At 33.1% G+C, this 19444-nt stretch overlaps 2 protein-coding genes across 3 annotated transcripts; one reads left to right on the plus strand and one right to left on the minus strand.

Moving 5' to 3' along the window:
- The first annotated feature begins 2496 nt into the window (after positions 1-2496).
- Positions 2497-15363, plus strand: LOC125050092 (lon protease homolog, mitochondrial). 2 transcript variants are annotated; one of them, XM_047649687.1, is made up of 15 exons: positions 2497-2851; positions 3092-3289; positions 3552-3813; positions 3998-4274; positions 4734-4863; positions 5065-5205; positions 6704-6867; positions 7492-7721; positions 8695-8887; positions 9905-10092; positions 10958-11133; positions 11737-11902; positions 13424-13610; positions 14402-14591; positions 14803-15363. In XM_047649687.1, the coding sequence occupies exons 1-15, from the start codon at positions 2651-2653 to the stop codon at positions 14950-14952; spliced, it is 2853 nt and encodes a 950-aa protein (XP_047505643.1). In that variant the 5' UTR covers positions 2497-2650; the 3' UTR covers positions 14953-15363. The 2 variants fall into 2 exon arrangements, with proteins under 2 accessions (XP_047505643.1, XP_047505644.1); XM_047649688.1 differs by having other exon boundaries at positions 2498-2851; positions 4052-4274.
- A 331-nt stretch (positions 15364-15694) lies between these two features.
- On the minus strand, positions 15695-18192 carry LOC125050093 (conserved oligomeric Golgi complex subunit 5). The gene has a single exon (XM_047649689.1). It carries the CDS (start codon positions 18005-18007, stop codon positions 15767-15769), a length of 2241 nt encoding a protein of 746 aa, XP_047505645.1. The 5' UTR covers positions 18008-18192; the 3' UTR covers positions 15695-15766.
- Between the last annotated feature and the right edge of the window lie 1252 nt (positions 18193-19444).

A 19444-nucleotide genomic window follows, 5' to 3' on the forward strand; every position in this document is an offset into this window, starting at 1 on the left:
CGTTATTTAATGATTTTTCTTTGGCTAGTTTAAGTGCATCGGTGTACAGCATTTAAAACTCTATTCAAAACCAGCAGATTTTTGCTATATTTTTCACATAATGATGAATAATTTATAATAAGGGCTTACGATGTGATTATTTTTAACAACAATAAAAGATGTATTGATAATAAAGAACTTTTCTTGTTATTTCTTTTATCTGATAAAAAAGTCTAATAGATTATTCATTAATTGTGTATTTTTTCTGATTTGTTTATTCACAAAATAAGAAATATCCATATGCTATTTTATAAAATAGTCGTATAATATGAAAACTGTCATTCGAGATGAATCGCTAATACGGAAATAACTTAATGTTACGCGTCGTTTACGTTATAATTAAAATCTTGTTAACATGTGTTGATGAGACTAATATAAAAACGACGATATTTTTTTTAATAAATAGTATGCTGAAGAAAATGTTATTATCGATAAAAATATTTTTTTTAACTATTAAAAGTATCGTATCATTAAACATTATTGTTTTACTTAATATACATAATTTACTTTCTATTTGCAAAGTTTATTTATTAGATTTTGATATTAATTTTAAATTAAAATTCTTTTATATTAATTTTGAAGTAAAAATCTAAGTCAACTTATAACGTAAGTAGTACTGAAAAAAATTGTTAAAGTTTTCGTATTCGAAAATGAAATTATATTATCATCTATTTTAAATGAATAATTAAAAATATTGACTGAGAATGAAAAAGAAATTGGTTCTAGAATATATTGTATCAATATATAAATCTATAGTTTGCATGGGACTAATCCTTTTCTATTTTTCTCAATCAATATATTTAATCAGGAATGTTAAAAGAATGGATAAGTACAAGAAATACGACTTTAGATGTTAAGAAAGAGTTCATTTTGTTTGTATAAAATAACAAAATATAAATGAAAGTAAAAACCGGGTGATGATGATGATTTTGTTGTTGTTGCTGTTATTGTTGTGTTGTCTCTTTGAATCGAATTCAAATAGGCCGCGCATAATTTATGAGAACTATGCGCATTGATTCTGCGCATGCGCAATAACATTTAATTAAGATTAATAAAAAAAAGTTAATTATTATTAAATTACAGGATAATGAAAGCCGAACAGTTGTTTATTTTGAACGAACAGTTATTGAATAGTTCTAAACTATTAGAAAAAAAATAAAAATATCAAAATATCTATAGTTCGTGCCAAATTGAGGGTCAATTTTTTTAAAATAAAAAAAAATAAAAAATAAGAACGAACAAAAAAAAAATTTGATAGAACAATGAAGAACAGTTAACGAACAGTTGATAGAGCCAAAAAAAAGTGCAAAAAATTAATTTCCCAATCAGCAGTAGCAAATAGAGAGCACTCGACTTAAATTTGATGTTAACTAAAGTATGCGCTACATGGTATGAAACGGCGGTTTGAAACTTTGGTTTCAAACCGTGTGGATAGTTGTTTTATGCCAAATTTCGTTTAACCTTGGTATGCCCTTGGCAGCACGCTTTGCGTTGCAAACCGCGACCAAAACCGTTGGTTTGAAATCGTCTAGCCGCTTGTTTAAAACCACGCGTTCGGCAATCGGCAGTCGTGCAGCGTGCTGCGGCGGCGAGAGTAGACGCACGCGACGACGACGTTCTGCACAATGCCACAAGAAGCATATGAACGTGAAGTTATTACCGAATTGCTCGAATTATACAGAGAATTGCCATGTCTTTGGGATAGGGATGTGAAAAAAAAAATCTATTTTCTACGCGATTTTTATACTTAAAATAATCTATTATTTTTATAATTGAAAATCAATCATAGTCGATTTTTTATCTGCCACCTCCCGACATTATGGTATTTTATAACCCGGACCTCGAACTATTAGGGATATTCGATATACAACGATGTTTACAATGCGATACATTGAATCCGATTCTTTGAAGAAGTATTGTTTTTTTGTAAAACGTCGAAAGGATGATAAAACTATAACTTAAAAGTAAAATAAATTTATTCAGCAGCACAAGACTACATACAATTAAAAATACAACAAAAATACTGCAATGTGCTACTGAAAAGGCATACACTCAGCATTTATCAAATTTCACCTAAAATCTATCAAAACGAGATTTAGTTAATTTCGATTTTGATTATTCTTAAACGTTAATTTGTGTTTATAATTTCTATTGTTTACTTTTAATTAAAAAAACCATGAAAAATAAAAAATTTAGGGTGTTTATTTTGAAATTGATTCAAAAATTAGGAAAAAATCGATTAATAAAAAAAAATCGATTATGATTTTTTACGCAGAATGTCACATCCCTACGAAGACGTCTTATCAGCGCAACGTTATTTTGGACACTGTTGGTTTTAAACCGTGTAGCCGAAAAGCGCAACTCGCTTTTATTTCGTTTCAAACCGCCGTTTCATACCGTGTAGCGCATACTTAAAAGTCAATGACTGACAATTGGCATTTTAAATTTTAACTTCACTCTCGTCTCTCTGTTTAGTCTTCAAAGTTCAATATAAAAAATTTGAAGAATCTGGAAATATAACCTATTAGTTTCCTATAAAATAAATAAAAGTATTTTAAATGAATGTGTATTTTATCGATTTTAAGTCCCTAATTACAAAAGGAAAGTAACAATGCACACGGCCAGTTATTTAATGCGAAATACTATATTATTAAATCCCAGTATAAAATATTCAGTCCGTTTGACTCGCAATGTAACTAAAATTGCATCACAATTACAGTGTAAACCGAGACTTTTAAAAAACGTATACAGTAATGGACTAAAAGACTCTCGAGCAACCAGCAGCTTAAAGGGTTTTATTACTTTTCCTCAGGTAACGATCAGTTTTTTTAGTTCTTTTTGTAAATAAACCTTTTAAAAAACTTTTGAAAAAAATTATTACATTGTGTAGCGCAACTGCCTTCCTTAATTAACCTTCAAGTTTATTAACTTCTTGAAATTTATTTCAAATATTTTCAGTATGATTAACAAATACATTACACAAAAAAATTCAGGTGAAAAGAAATCCTTACATGTATAAAGTTCTTCTCATACTATTATCTTCTTGTTTTAGACTATACAAGTTAAACAGTATTCAACTGGTAACAAAAATGAACCCGAAGAAGAAGAAATTGAAGAAGTTAAAGAAGAAACCCCTCTATTTTCAAGTCAACTCCCAGCAACTGTGGCGGTCCCAGAAGTGTGGCCACAAGTGCCTGTTATAGCTATTAATAGAAACCCCGTTTTCCCTAGATTTATTAAGTTGATAGAGGTTTGTTTTTAATATATATGTATTGTCTTTAATTTAAAAGTATAGATTGAAGATTTAAAAATATATTTACCATAATAATAATTCTAATAGGTATGTGTGGTGACGATTAAAAAATATCATAAAATATATATTTACATATTTTAAATAAAACAAAAATAAAGAATATTCATTCGTAGATTCTTCAGTTTTCTCTCTTGTGTTGCAGGTTAATAATAAAATAAAAATAGTTTTAAACTTTTTATGTATGTTAAATTTATTTCAGATTTCAAACCCAGCTCTAATAGACCTTATTCGACGTAAAGTGAAACTGAATCAACCATATATAGGTATCTTTCTGCGTAAGAAGGAGGATGATAAAACTGATGTGGTATCAAATTTGGATGACTTGCATCAAGTCGGAGTGTTTGCACAAATACATGAAATGCAGGATATGGACTTTAAGTTGAGGCTTGTCGTCATGGCACATCGGAGAATTAAAATTACTGGACATTTTATTGAAGATGAAATTGAAACTGGGCCAGCTGGTATGTATTTTATAGATTTATCAAATTATCTTGAAGTTTGGAGAATTATTATAAATTTTAGTATCTAAAGTTAAAATGAATATAGAAATTTATTCATACTTTAAAAATGTTGTATAGAATGAGATGGGACTAATTATATAATAATTAAATTTTGGTTGCATTTCCGAAATGCGTGTCATTTCAGAAATGAAGCTTAAGTTTCCTATATTTAATACGGAATTTAACGTTACCCGTGAAGAGACAGATGCTGAAAGACGACGTAGAAAGTATAGAAATTCCCGAAAAAAGACTGATGAAAAAGAGGTAAAGGAGACCAAAAAACTGCCGCCTGATCAAGTTATAATGGTTAAAGTTGAGAATGTCATGCATGAGAAATTTAAGCAGAATGAAGAAGTGAAAGCATTAACACAAGAAGTGATTAAGACTATACGGGATATTATTAACTTGAATCCTTTGTATAGGTAAGCTTAGCACTCTTATGTTTGATTTACAAATTTACATAAACAAGATGATGATGATTGTAGATGTATATAGATATTGCTTTCTGTTTATTACATTTATTCCATTCTATCTTTCTATATATAAATCTTCTATGCATGTAAATAAACTCCCTAACAACTGGACTGATATTGATTAAATTTTTGTGTGTTCAAGCAAATTTGAGAATGGTTTAGTTTTACAATTAGATTATTTATTTGTTGTATGTACAAGGTCTGTCCGCTATTTTACAATAAAATACTAATTCACATATCCAATGGGTTTTAGTTTTGCTATTATATACTTAGTCTTTTTTAGTAATTATTTTTGTTCTCTTATTATTATTGTTCTGTAGTAGCCTTCAAATAAATATTGTTGAAGATTTGTCTTTTAATTTTACAGTTAGCTCTAGTTTGTTTTTATAAGGGTATGATATATTACAGAGAGTCGCTACATCACATGTTAGCTCAAGGTCAGAGAGTGGTGGATAACCCTGTGTACTTAAGTGATTTGGGAGCTGCCCTCACTGGGGCGGAGCCAGCGGAACTACAGGCTGTGCTAGAAGAAATGGATGTATGTACAGATCTGTAATATTTGTTTTAGCAGAATTTTATATTTATGTTTCCCTTCTACTAGTTTTAACTCAAAATATTTTTTTATCTAACTAACTTTTCTGTTAACTAACTTGCTAACTTAAAAAATATCTCAAAAACAGTCTCAGACTTCATTGGAGGTGTTGAAATTCATCCAAACATGATTGTAAACAATTTTTAGATTCCCAAGAGACTTATGATGTCCCTATCTCTACTGAAGAAGGAGTATGAGTTGTCTAAATTACAACAGAAGATTGGCAAAGAGGTTGAAGAAAAAGTCAAGCAACAACACAGGAAATACATACTTCATGAACAGTTAAAGGTTTGTGCTTACACAATATCTCATCTACTATTGTCTTTGGCTTAGGGAGAGTTTAAGTGTTACGTCACGCAATTTTAGGAGTTTATTTACCCCCCCCCCCCCCCATGTAAGGCGCCGTAACGTTTTTCTGTACCCAATAGTAAAACGTTTTGTGACCACCAAAGTGACTCTATACCTAAAAGTTACCATTATGTGGTGTAAAGTATTGGAAAGTCGAAAATAATAGTTAAAGAAGTTTTCTTTATATATCACATGGATTTACTATTCTAATAACAGGAGTTTCAGTTTGTTACCTTTTAAATTTTTCCAGCTGTTTTTATTAATGTTTAGTACGCCGAATTTTAATAAAAACAGCGGGGAAAATATATTTAATCTTTCTGTCAAATTGTTATCAATCATAGAAAAAAAAAAACAATCAACGACGCAACTCTATTTAGAGCTATGTCAAAGTGCAAGGAAAATTTTTATGAACTTGAATAATAATGGCTGATTTACACAGGGTCAGTAGACAAGTCAGTCGCAGCGCCAATGTCGGCGCCGCGACTGACTTTAACTGTTTACATGAAGTAAGTAGTATTGGTGCGTTTCTCACGATGAGCACACGTGTGTGAAGTCATTGGGAAAAATGAATTCGCGAAAACAACTGAAATGATGATTTAATTATTTGTTGAAAAATTTATTTATTTATTTACAATAGCATTTTTTATAAAGCCGTCCAGTTCTTGAAACCACTTGACTTTTGGGACATATACGTTCCCACTAGCGCCAGATCCGGTGGATTTTTGTATCTTGTCGAGCTCTAAATAATATGTAGCCCTATTTAGGCTTTAATTTTATTTTTTACTTCAGTAGAAGTGAGCCCTTCGATTTGCATTTGTTGAGCCATATCTTGCAACGCTGTTGACCGCATTTCTTTATTGCGGTAATTTAGGGATTTAATATCCCAAAGGCACTCGTTTTCGCCATATAATTGCACCAATTTTAAGGTTTCGTCTTCGCTAAGCTTAATTTTTATCGCCAGCGAAAAAAACGTGGTCACTCTACAACGCAGCGGCAGTGACTAACCACACACTGACTTGTCTGTTTACACGGGGTTTATTTGGCTGGCGCGGGGGTGCGCGGGTGGCGGGGGGCGCCAACTGACTTTAAAATATTCGTGTCCGAATATTCAAGTCAGCGCTGACTTCAAGCCACTGTACTGACTTCAAATCAGTTTACACAGGGTTTTTTTCGGGTCAGCACTGACTTGCCTCGAATTTGTAGTCAGTTACTGACCCTGTGTAAATCAGCTCTAATACCTATTGGCCACCACCACTACTGTGTGGAATGAGAAATGGAAAAGAACCATTGTGGGGGTTTTCTTTTACAGCTGTAAACTATTCCTTTTAACATTACGAAGACAAAAACGCATACTATCTATGCAGCTATAATAATTTGTATCTAAAGGTTAATACATTTTTAGTTACCAACATTATTTATAATATATTAAATATTTTAGGTAATAAAAAAGGAGTTAGGTCTCGAAAAGGATGATAAAGATGCAATAGGCGAGAAATTCAAAGAGAGATTAGCTGAAAAGACTGTACCAGAAGCTGTGCAAAGTGTAATTGATGAAGAGCTGAACAAACTTAACTTCTTAGAGAGCCACAGTTCTGAATTTAAGTGAGTTTTCATCTACACCAGTATTTTAATGTAACACAAGCTATTTAACATCACGTCACTAGGAAATGAGCATCTATGAATAATTTTCTCTTGAGAACTTCCCTAAGTTTACTTAATAATAGCAATATCGAGAATGTTGTCAGGGACTACGGATTCAAATTGAAAAATGTTATTAGTTTTATAAAGAAGGCTATCAAATCAATTTTTTAAAATCATATGTATGTTATAAATTAAGTAATTAAAACAAAGAAATATATAAATTAAGAACCGTTCCCAAATCAACGGATATGATAACATCGCTACTGAATTAACACGAGGAATAGTAAAAATTATTTCTACTCCAAATAAATAATGATATTAATTCTATAGTTGTCACCGAATCTTTATATATATCATTCTTCTGTGAGTGTGTATGTCACTGAACTTCTCTCAAACGACTGGACCGATTTTGATGAAATTTTTTGTGTGTGTTTAAGGGGATCTGGGAATGGTTTAGATTCACAAATCAGCCCGCCAGATGGCGCTGCAGTCGGTACTTTCATACTTTGCTTTACAAATCGCTTGAAATATCATGCAGGACAACGTCTGTCGGGTCCACTAGTTATATAATATAAAAAATTTCAGTGTTACCCGTTGTTATCTCGACTGGCTGACATCTCTCCCCTGGGGTATTACGTCGGAGGAAAATCTGAAGCTGGAAGACGCACAGATTATTCTAGATGAAGACCATTACGGCATGGAGGATATCAAGAAGCGAATTTTAGAGTTCATTGCTGTATCACAGCTCAAAGGCAGCACTCAGGGAAAAATATTGTGTTTCCATGGACCGCCTGGTGTTGGAAAGACTAGTATAGGTACTTAGTATTATTTTTTGTGGGCCTCAGATATGCTTATCTAATCGTGATCATTTATTTTTGCTAATATTCAAGGTGTTCAACCATCTGAGCATGACACATAATTTTTGGGTCTAAGAGATGATCTCCTACCGTAAAACCGAATGTAAAATGCGTACATAGGCAGAAAGTCTATCGATACACAGCCGGGTTTCAAACCTACGACTCCACCAGGCCAAAACTGATCATACAATATATATTAGCTATATATATATATATATATGAAACGCGCTGAGGAAGTCATGAAACTAGCGAAATACTATGTCGAAAAAACGAATGCAGAACATATATGGAAAGTAGCGTAAGTGGGCCACGCGTTGCACTATGACCGCTACCACTTCCTTCAATTTTAATGGGGAAAGTCCAGGGTAAACAGCGTGTTGATAAAAGGAAGAAATCGTGGCTTCTCAACGTTAGGGAGTAGACGGGTATTGCGTCTGCGAAAGAGCTGCTGCTTCTGGCACAGGACATGCTTCAAGAGAGAGACAGCCAACCTACTGTTTTGACCTCTCCATTACAGGTGGTTGACCTCAGCCACTGAGCCTTCAAGCCAGTCATTTAGACTAGTCGAGGATCCTTTAGGTTGGAGGAAGTGCTCACCATCCTTCCTCCAAGGTTTCATCTATATTCAATAGCATTACGTTGAATTAACGTGATAATACTTAGAATAACACTTTTTTACCGGATTAAAGTTATGTATTATGTATAAAATTATGTATAAATTTAACCGACGTTGTCACCGTGACCACGCACTCTGTAAAGCACAAATTTAAAATTATGTAAAATAATTGTAAATGTATAATAATACATAACATCAATCCGGTAAAAAAGTGTTTTTCTATGTGTAAAAGTTATGTTAATAATAGACAATACTAAGATAATACTTATAAAGTGATATTTAGGTATAAATTTACCTATAAGTGTGTTTTTCCAGCTCGGTCGATTGCGCGCGCGCTTAATCGTCAATACTTCAGGTTTTCTGTCGGTGGAATGACGGATGTGGCCGAGATTAAAGGTCATAGGAGGACGTATGTGGGAGCGATGCCAGGGAAACTGGTTCAGTGTCTGAAGAAAACCGGAACTGAGAACCCATTGGTTCTAATTGATGAGGTGGACAAGATTGGCAAGTGAGTTGAAATAAAGTAATCTTTAATATATTTAATATTTATATACCATTTTAGCCATTAACGGACGATGGGATAGCGCTCGAAATTGTTGTTTTTTTACAAATTAATCGTATTGTTAGCACGCATTGTCAGTTAAGGCCGATTTACATTATCTTAGGGTGAGATCTATAGTGCGCACTTGGACTTTGCTCAGACTTTACTTACGAAAAACACTAAGGTTAGACTATGATTTAGTATATTTATAGCCATTTTAACGGTGAGATTAAGCTAAGCTCAAGCTAAGACAGAAATTGATGTTTCATTTCATGCAATACCTTCTTTATTATCCTTTAAAAAAGTAAAGAATGGTTATAGTTAAGTCTGAGCAAAGTCTAAGTGCGCTCTATAGATCTCACCCTTAGTGTTTAGGAGAGTGCTTTAGTACAACTTGAAAGGCAAGTTCTTTACCGTAGCGTTTACATGTTTCAACTAAAGTACTATCCTAAAGCACTCTCCTAAACACTAAGATAATGTAAATCGGCCTTTAGATACGCTCGTTCACCCCGCGCCCCGCTTACCCAAGATACCTAATTTCGACTTCTGCGCATTAACTAACTGCGCACTTATCTTTTGTTTTTTTTAAGCTATTGCATAGTTTCTATCGCGGTCCTTGAGCGTGGAGACTGAATCCAGAAATTCCGTAACGAAAATAACCTTACACACGATGACGTAACGTGACGTCTCACATCGGGTGCAGCCGGTACACGTTAGAGTGAGACAGACTATATAGGCATGTTAGGGCCGATTTACATTATCTTAGTGTTTAGGAGAGTGCTTTAGGATAGTACTTTAGTTGAAACGTTTACATGTTTCACACAATAAATTTCATCAAAATCGCTTCAGGTTTAGGAGTTTAATAAAACACATACACTCACATAGAATTTGGTACAATCAAAACAAGATATCCCGCGTGATATGAAATCCAGTAAAATTTATAAAAATTATAGTGTCAACATAATAGCTAATTCTTATTTTTAGAGGAGTTCACGGAGACCCCTCATCAGCTCTTCTCGAACTATTGGATCCTGAGCAGAATGCGAACTTCTTAGACCACTACTTGGATGTTCCTGTAGATTTGTCAAAGGTCCTTTTCATTTGCACTGCGAATGTCGTCGATATGATACCAGAACCGCTGAAAGATAGAATGGAACTAATCGATATGTCCGGTAAGTGGTGTATTAAGGTACACCTGTCTCTTTTTTGCTCAGCGTAAACACAATTGGATAGAAAGAGCCGAAACTTTCTCAAACAGCAATATAGTCCTGGGTATTTGAAAATGGTTTAATAGATTTAGAGAATGTATTCACGGTTTCGAAGACGGAGGCTGAGGCCCGTTTAAAGGCCGGCAACGCACCCACTGAAAATAGGTGTCCATGGACATGGACCCTTTTTGAGCGTCCCGTAGGCTCGTTTGCCCCCATATCTTCTTCTATATATATAAAAAGAAAATGGTGTTCGTTTGAGGCTCTTTCACGCTTAAACCACTGATCGTATCGACATGAAACTACCACCATTCGATGCGAAATTTTTCCTAGATGGTTTATGGCTATTTATTTTCGTTCGTCTCGTTTTAACGTTCCTTCATTTTTTATTGCTGTTTTACTTTTATGAAAATTTATGCATACGGACTTCCTAGAACGTGAAAACGTCAACATCTGTCAAAAACTCGATTTACGAAATATTTCAATTTTCTTAGCGGGAAGTTAAAAAGAAGAATAATAAAAATATGAAAAAAAATAAAATAAAGAAACATAAAATTTATTTTAATTCGTCCAGCAAAGTGGGCGCGAAACGGCTAGTTATATATAAAAAAAAACCAATTGTATACAGAAGTTCGCGTCTTTATTATTTTCAGGCACCAAGACTTAAGATATATAACTTTGAATCACTTATTAAATAAATTTTAAGTACACTTTTGATATGTTCTTTATTTTTCATAATAAATTATACTTGATCCTGATTAGCTCGTTCAACTAAAAAACATACTTTATAATTATGTTTTATTCTTTAGGAATCCATTTATCATTACAGGTTATGTGGCAGAAGAGAAGTTGGCAATAGCTCAACAATATCTGGTTCCGACAGCACAAAAGAACTGCGGACTTAATAACGACCAGTTAGACCTGACCTCGGAAGCTTTGCACACTCTTATTAAATCCTACTGCCGAGAAAGTGGTGTTCGAAATCTACAGAAACATATTGAAAAGGTATATTTTTTAATTTATTAAATATATATATATATAAAGTAATTTTTTTAATTGGCATGGCTTTACAATTTGAACAAAAAGTATTCAAAATGGCTTGGTAAAATAATTATTGTTGAAAATTCATTGCATCATTATCAATATCATTTGCATGAAAAACCTTATCGTTCTGTGATCGTATTTGAGACTTAACAAGGGAAGACTTAAGAAGCAAGAACTTTGGTTGTAGCATTTTTATAGTAAACTGTATACTTTGTATGGAAAATGCGTTCTAACTGACTTAATATGGTATATAGAAAAGTTTGTGATATTATAGAAACGAACACGCACGTATACGTTTCTTTACAAATAATACATTTTTTTTTATGGCACGATTGTGCATTATCCAGCGTCAAGTATAGGATTTTTTATAACTCGTGCGTGTCTTTAGAAGTTCGACCGTGTCCTCCATGTACGGTTTAGGCACTCGCCCGGTACCGCAAAACCAAACCTCCCTCCCGAGAACAAATTTAAATTAAAACTTGCCCTCGAACCCGGTACCCCTCACCTAGCTGCCACTTAATAAGACCGCTAGGCTATGAGGCCCCTTATAATACATATTTACAGATCGCCCGGAAAGTTGCTTTCAAGATAGTTAAACAGGAGGCAGAAAAGTTAAAAGTGACAGATGAAAATTTATCGGATTTGGTTGGCAAACCTACCTTCAAACATGATCGGATGTATGATATCACGCCCCCTGGCGTCATCATGGGGTTGGCTTGGACCGCAATGGGTAAGAGATTTCACATAGATGTATATGTTAACGTAAAATTGTAAATACCGTTAGATTGTAATCTATCTCGCGAGATTATAAACTGTCGAAAGATTGTGAACTCAAGGTACTGCTTACAATTTAACGTATTATTATTCGGTAGATTATAATCTATCGAAGTGAAATCGGCAAATTGTGAAATGGTACGCACCTCGCGCGCTGATTGGTTGAACGGAATATGCCATGGTGGCGACCATATTTGTTTGTTAATTCGTTTGTTGTCGAATGTAAACAAACGGTGTTTTGGTAAATGTAAATTGATGTCGTCTTGAAAGTAACTCACAGCTTTAGGATGTTGAAAGTGAACGTGAAAAGTTATATGAAATTGTTGTGGAAGTAAAATTAATCTGTGATTGACCAAAGAAGTGCAGTTTGAATGATAATTAAGTTAGTGTTGTTCTCCAAACATAGTCTAAATTACATACATTTTCCGTATTTTAATATTTTTTATTCGCGTGAACCGTTACCGTTTCACAATTTGACGATTTCACTTCGATAGATTATAATCTACCGAATAATAATACGTTAAATGGTAAGCAGTACGTTGAGTTCACAATTATTCGACAGTTTACAATCTCGCGAGATAGATTACAATCTAACGGTTTTTACAATTTTACGTTGACATATAGATGTTATAATAATAGTGTAGCGACACCTAGGTACTAACATTACGATGACGTCATTCCCTGAACCGCGTTGTTTTTGAGCTGAGCTGAGCTTATATAGCGGTTAAACTGGTAACACAAAGAACGGTTCGGCAGCCGTCGATACACAATCTTATACTAGAATAAGTCCTGAGTACATAACTCTCCATACTAGGAAGAAAGGCACACAATAACGTTAGCCGTAAGGATTTGGATAAATTGTTAGTTTGGGAACAAAGAGAGGTTAGACTAAAGTCTAAATTGAGGTCGTAACTATTGACAAAAAATTAACAAACAGTATATATAATAATGCATCTAACGTTACCCGAGTTACTCAACAAACACTAAAGCCGAAATTCAAATTTTTTGTAAATTTGAATTTCGGCCGAGTAAAATTTTTTTTGAGATCACCCTCATAAAATTTAATAAAATTAAAAATATGTATTTCGAACACATAACATCAGTATTGTTGAGAATTATTGTTTATGTAATTGTTATTCTAAGATTCTTATAGGAATGTTTATATATGGGCCTATAAATTAAACAAAATACTAAGTAAACTGTAAGATTAGAGTAGGTACACACTCTTGTCTGTGTATGTCCATATTACATTTAGTAGTAATTATCTATTGATTATTTTTTTATTAAAATGTCATTAAACTAATGCAAGCTTTACATAGAAGAAATATCGGTTTACAATTTGTTTCTTACATTAAAACCGAATTAAAGAAATGTATCAATACGCGTACACACATCTACTTTCACCCTTCGAAGGACAGAAGTTTATCAAGTTTCAATATATCAATATGAAAAAGGTTACTATTTATTACTTTTGCAGGTGGCAGCACTCTGTACATAGAAACAGCACTCCGCAATAAGCACCATGAAGAGAAAGCCAGTTCAGGGTCTCTGGAGCTGACTGGACATCTTGGAGATGTTATGAAGGAGTCTGCAAGAATAGCCCTTACTGTCGCCAGAAATTACCTGGACAAGCACAGCCATGGCAATACATTTTTGAATACTAGGTTAGCAATTTCTTACATATTTACTAGTAGGGCCCTGCGCCCGAGTTATTTCAGTTGAAGCGTTATTATAAAAAAAGTGCGTGTATACAAAGTACACATGTCAGAAGAGAAACTTCTTTGTAATTTAATTGTTGAGTAATTAAGCTGCCCAAATTCCATAATTTAATTTTGCCAGTCTTTCTATATTAATAAATGATGCTAAGGCTAATTAAAAACCAGAACTAAAATTATTTGTTGCTATGTACATATACATATAGAAATATCATCATAAATATGGTAACAATTACCAAATATTATAACTAATTCATTCATATCATAATTGCTAACTTATGTCCACATTTTCTAAAATAGCCAACTGGGTCTTAGCAAAAAAGGTCTTGGTTCTGTGCCCTTATAAAAATACAAAACCAACAAAAAAATTGGTAATTTAGCTACTTATTAAATAATAATGATATTGATATGTATTAAAAACACCATTGGTGTTCAAGTATGAATAATTGCGCCACAATATTATACTAGCATCTTCGTGTCGTTCCGTAAAATTTTACCCTCTTGAGCCTAAAGAAGTTTCACTTCAAAAGAAAGTGTCTATTCAATTCATGTTTATTATCATTCTTAACTTACACAAATACCTATCAATTATATTTTGATCAGAAACGGACTCCGATGAAATTAAATTCCAAAACGGTATTAGATTTACACTCGAACACATTTCTTAAATCATGCTACATAGTCGATTCAACTAATTTAAGATAAAATTAATGATAATAATATGATTTTGTTTATTTTAGTCACCTACACCTCCATGTGCCAGAAGGTGCGACACCAAAAGACGGACCTTCAGCCGGCGTAACCATCACTACAGCTCTTCTATCCCTGGCCCTAAACAAATCTGTCAAATCGCAACTCGCTATGACAGGCGAGATTTCTCTTACAGGCCGAGTGCTGCCAGTTGGTGGAATAAAAGAAAAAATTATTGCGGTGAGTCGTTGTTTTACACATGTAGCTAAATTAAAACTGAACTATTCTAAGTGCTTGATAAACCGTATACATGGTAGATGAAAGTCAGCTCCATTCCTTTTTACTCTAAATTCAACTCGCTTGACAACCATCTAACTACAGGGGAGAGAATTTTTTTATATTATTAGTGATATGATTTAGTGTTGTAATATTAATTTTAATATAATTTTAGGCAAAGCGTGTAGGCGTTACTTGTGTAATACTACCAGAGGAAAACCGTCGAGACTACGATGACCTTCCAGACTTTATCAAGAAAGACATTGAAATACACTTTGTTAATGACTATCCAGAGGTCTTCAATATAGCCTTCGAGCAGGTCTGATTTTATGCTAGTATAATGTAGTTATACTCGTATTTATAGAAACATGATACGCGGGGGACAAAAATAAACGGCTTATCTCAACTTTACTACTAAATGTACAGAGACTGTACTGATTTATTAAATGCATAGAAATCTATATTTATTATTTTCTATAATATTTAAGATAGTAAGTGGGAATAAAACCTGGTGAGCTGTCGGTAATTTAATACAAGATTAAATAGTAAACCAAAAATAGAAAATTTCTTTAGAAAGTGACTAAATAAAGTAAATAATTGAGATTGGTCATGGAAAATAAATGGAAAATTTTTAGACTGTAAAGAAGCATTTGTTTGTAACTAAAGGTATTATAGTTGTACTTTTAATGGTATATTATAATTGTTATGGAATAAATGTGGTTATATAAATATGAAATGTAGTTTGTATTTACCTTACACTGTATTTATGTAATATTTATTCTAAAATCTTGGTGTATCATCCTTTGTCATATGTCCTTGTTCAAAACATTGTTTTTAAATAGGTACATAGATGTTATAGGAATCATGTGAAATAAGTAGCACAAAATACCTTGACAGTAAAATTCAAATTTAGAGCATATGTATGTAAAAACTGTAATAGATACATGTCTAATATTTTTTTCTTTTAGAGTGATGACCATAAAAATGTATCTACCCAAGACGAAGAAGCAATCACATTTCTTTAAAAGAAAAAAGTAATAATTAAGTTACTTTTTAAAATAAACAAAACAATTTAAAAGATTTTTATTTAACATTTTATAAGCCTTGACTTAAGTAACATTTTTAAATAACAACTTCTACTATTTTTTCAAATGTTTCCTTCCATCTTCTAAGAGTTGCAATAGTATAGGATACACAACGTCATATGTAGCTATCTGATTTTGTCTTATGTGATTTTGATATCTTTGTAGGGCTCCTGCTACAAACTCAAGCCTATCCCTTTCATTCTTATGGGTTTCTAACCACTGCATAAGCTTTTGAATATTCCAACCTGCACAGACATGGGGAGATACCAGCTGTGATCCAGCATGTGAAAACAAAAACATCATTACTAAAGAATATGGTAAAGATGCTCCTTCATACTGACTCTTTGCTATATCTTGTGGTGTTTTTTCTAATAGTAATTGCAAGGCCTTTAACTGACGATAATGGTCACCCAATTCAATTACATCACTTATCAATGGAGATAACGAGGCCTCTATCTGTTTACAGTCTACTTGGAGTTTGGCTCGACCATATGCAGTCAATGGTCGAACATTACATACATGGTGAACAAACCTCTCGATACATGCTTTCGCAATTGTCATACTGCACTCATTTAAAGCATACTTTTCTTGGAACATAGACAAGTAAATATCTTTGCAACGTGAGACAAACTGTTGTAACTCTTTCATATATGGAGAGCATGATAAGGTTTTGTTGCTTGGATCTTCATTTCTTAAAAAATCCTGTTCATCATGCAAAGTCATCAGAATAATGAAGAGAGAGTTTCTTATTGATTCTGCAAATAACTCAAGAATAGGTAAGCTAGATATATCTTTTAGGCTGTTTTGAACTATTTGAACACTCTCTGGTGGGAGCATTGCATTCATATTCACAAGCACTCTTTTTATCTGTGATGTAAAATAATATAGGGCATTACATAAATCAGCATTTTTCTGCTGTGAACTAGTAGGAGGTTCAATTATTTGAGCAACATCATTATCCATAGAAAGTCTTTGCTCAGTTTCCATATGCATTTGTTTTATGCTCTTAGCTACACTGTAAGCTAGACTTATGCTTAACTGTTTATCACCTAATGAAATACTCAAAGCTTCTGCTATCACTCTAACAGCATTGTCTATTTGATCCATATTAGGAACTTGATTTAGATGCCACATACTTCTCACAGGTTCCAACAGTTTTGCTAGTGATTTTGATAAGAAAGAATTCTCCCATTTTGTGAAATAGGAACGATTCATTTCTAAATTCTTACATTTAAGTTTTGAAAGCAAATCATTAAAGCATTTTAATAACTTTGCATAATCTATCTCAATAGATTGGCTAACATTTGATGGACTTTTTTCTAATTCAACACTAAATAACAAACAAAGTTCATTCCAGAAATTCTTTGCAATATTTCTAAAGTTACCAATAGCATGCAGCTCACTTACTACATTTTGTAGCATTACAACTTTAATGCAACTTTTATATATTTCACCTTTAAACAGCTTTTCAATATTCTCCCAAAGTTTTATTTTAAAATCCTGTGCATTCATTATATTGGCTTTACCAGGTGCTATGCGCCCAGAACTTGATTTTTTAACCTCAATTGATACCATTTGAACATTCAAAGCAACATTTATTTCTTTCTGTAACTCTTTTAAAATATTAGTTACTGTATTAGCAATCTGTTCACCTGTGCATTGCAAATTGTGAAAGACTTTAAAACATTGCAATAAATTTGTTTTGTCTCCATTGAGAAGGCTTATTTGAAGCATGTTCGTAGAATTGTTAAGTAGGTCCACTCGCTGCTTCTGTACTTGTTTCAATACATCATCAAGCAAATGTATGCCTTCAAAATCATAGTCACCAAATAATTCATTCAATTCAAACAGAAGCATGGCTTTCTTAGCAGGATTTTCATTAATAGAACATAATTTTTTCCACAAAGCTAAGATTTTCAAAGCATGTCTTAGTAAGTTACACGTAGTTTGAACTCGTTCGAGCATACGTGTTTGATTCTCCAGCGACTCGTATGACGCGTACACTCCCTCAGCAAGGCCTTCTGTGCCATGTAGAAGTGATTCTTCTTGGATTTTTACTGCATCTAGCATATTTTCTAAATCAGATATATGACTCGCCTGCGTTAGTAAATCATTATGTTTAGCTAAAACTTGACACTCCAAACTTTTTGTGAGCTTATTAATGCCTTCACTGAGTTTTGTTACTTGGTCCGAAACTGATATATTCTCGCCAGTTATTGGTCTAACACATTCTTCAAGAAATTTACTGTAAAACTCATCATTTTCAATTTCGGTGCAGACGTCCATCGAGTTCATTTTGGACCAATAATTAATTAAACAAATTTTTGCTACTCAAAAATAACGAATTAGAATATATCTTTGAAGAATTTAGAAGTTAAATATATTTTCAAGTCTACGTAAATCTTTTCACATTTCACATTTCACATTCTTATCATTTCAATCTTTCATACTTCTAAATTGAAATATTTCTCCGATTTACATTCAGAATTCAGATAATGTTCTCTGTTGTTTATATGAAAATTGTCAATGGGAGAAATAATGATGCAAGTTGTCACATAGCGTATTGAGAGGTCAAATGATAGCCATATTACTAGTCTGTGCCAAAAAATAACCCCGAGGGTTATGGGAATTGTGAAGTTGGGAACTATCAACTAGCGTCTGTTTGGGCAGTATGATTCTTATTTGTTACGGCGTCATTTAATTTATTTAGAAAAATAATTTGTATATTAAGTATCAAGATGATCGGGTATGTTCCGATATACACTGCGAGTACTGTATAGTGCTCCCACTGTTCAAAAATTTGTTCCGCTATGGACTGCAGTATACAGCCGCAGCGTCCTAGGAAATATATGACGTCACAAATCCCCGCTATACTTCTACTGCGAGCACTGGCGTTTTCGAGGTAAGGTACTCGCAGTGCTTTGATCACGTGATCAATCAAAACCACTTGAATGCCTAACGGCTGATATAACTTACAGTTTAATAACAAACATTTAAAATTCTAACTTACTTTCTTTGTAGTATTAATTCAATTGACAGTTAATATTAATATAGATTTTTTTAATGCGATAATACTCCAATAATAGTTTTTCTTGTTGAATTGAAAAACTTTGATGCACTCATTTGAAAACTGTGTCGAAAAACGAAGCTGACTAGTATACTGGACTGCGTTCCGTTTTAAATTGTAACCAGTATAGCTGGCTATAGAGAAACGGTTTCACAGTATACTAAATTGACGGTACTCTGTACAGTGGTCGCAGTGTATATCGGAACATACCCGATATCTTTCGAACCAAAATGACGTAACCATATTGTCAACAAAGAAGAAAATGGTCACATGACGAAGCGTGAGCTAATAATTCAATACAAAAAAATCTCTAAGGTCGTAGGTTCAATCTCTGGCTTTGCACCAATAGACATTCGGTGTATACGCGCATCTAAAACTCGTTCGTACGTTAAAGGTAAACATCGTGAGGATACCAGCATGTCTCAAATCCAGTGGCGTAGCGTGCCTTGTCGGGGCCCCGTATAAAATATTTTTTGGAGGCCCTTATATGGAGGTAAAGATTTTTCACAAAAGAAAAAAAATATTGTGAGAAGTAATATTTATTTATCACATAATTTACCCATTTTACAAATAAAAATCGAATTTTAAATATTCACTCTCCTTGCCTTTTTATTGGCAAACTGATTTATTAGATCATTTATGGCTGATGATGATTTTAGTTTTTC

Source organism: Pieris napi, chromosome 6 (assembly GCF_905475465.1).
Source record: "Pieris napi chromosome 6, ilPieNapi1.2, whole genome shotgun sequence".
Classification (NCBI taxonomy): Eukaryota; Metazoa; Arthropoda; class Insecta; order Lepidoptera; family Pieridae; genus Pieris; species Pieris napi.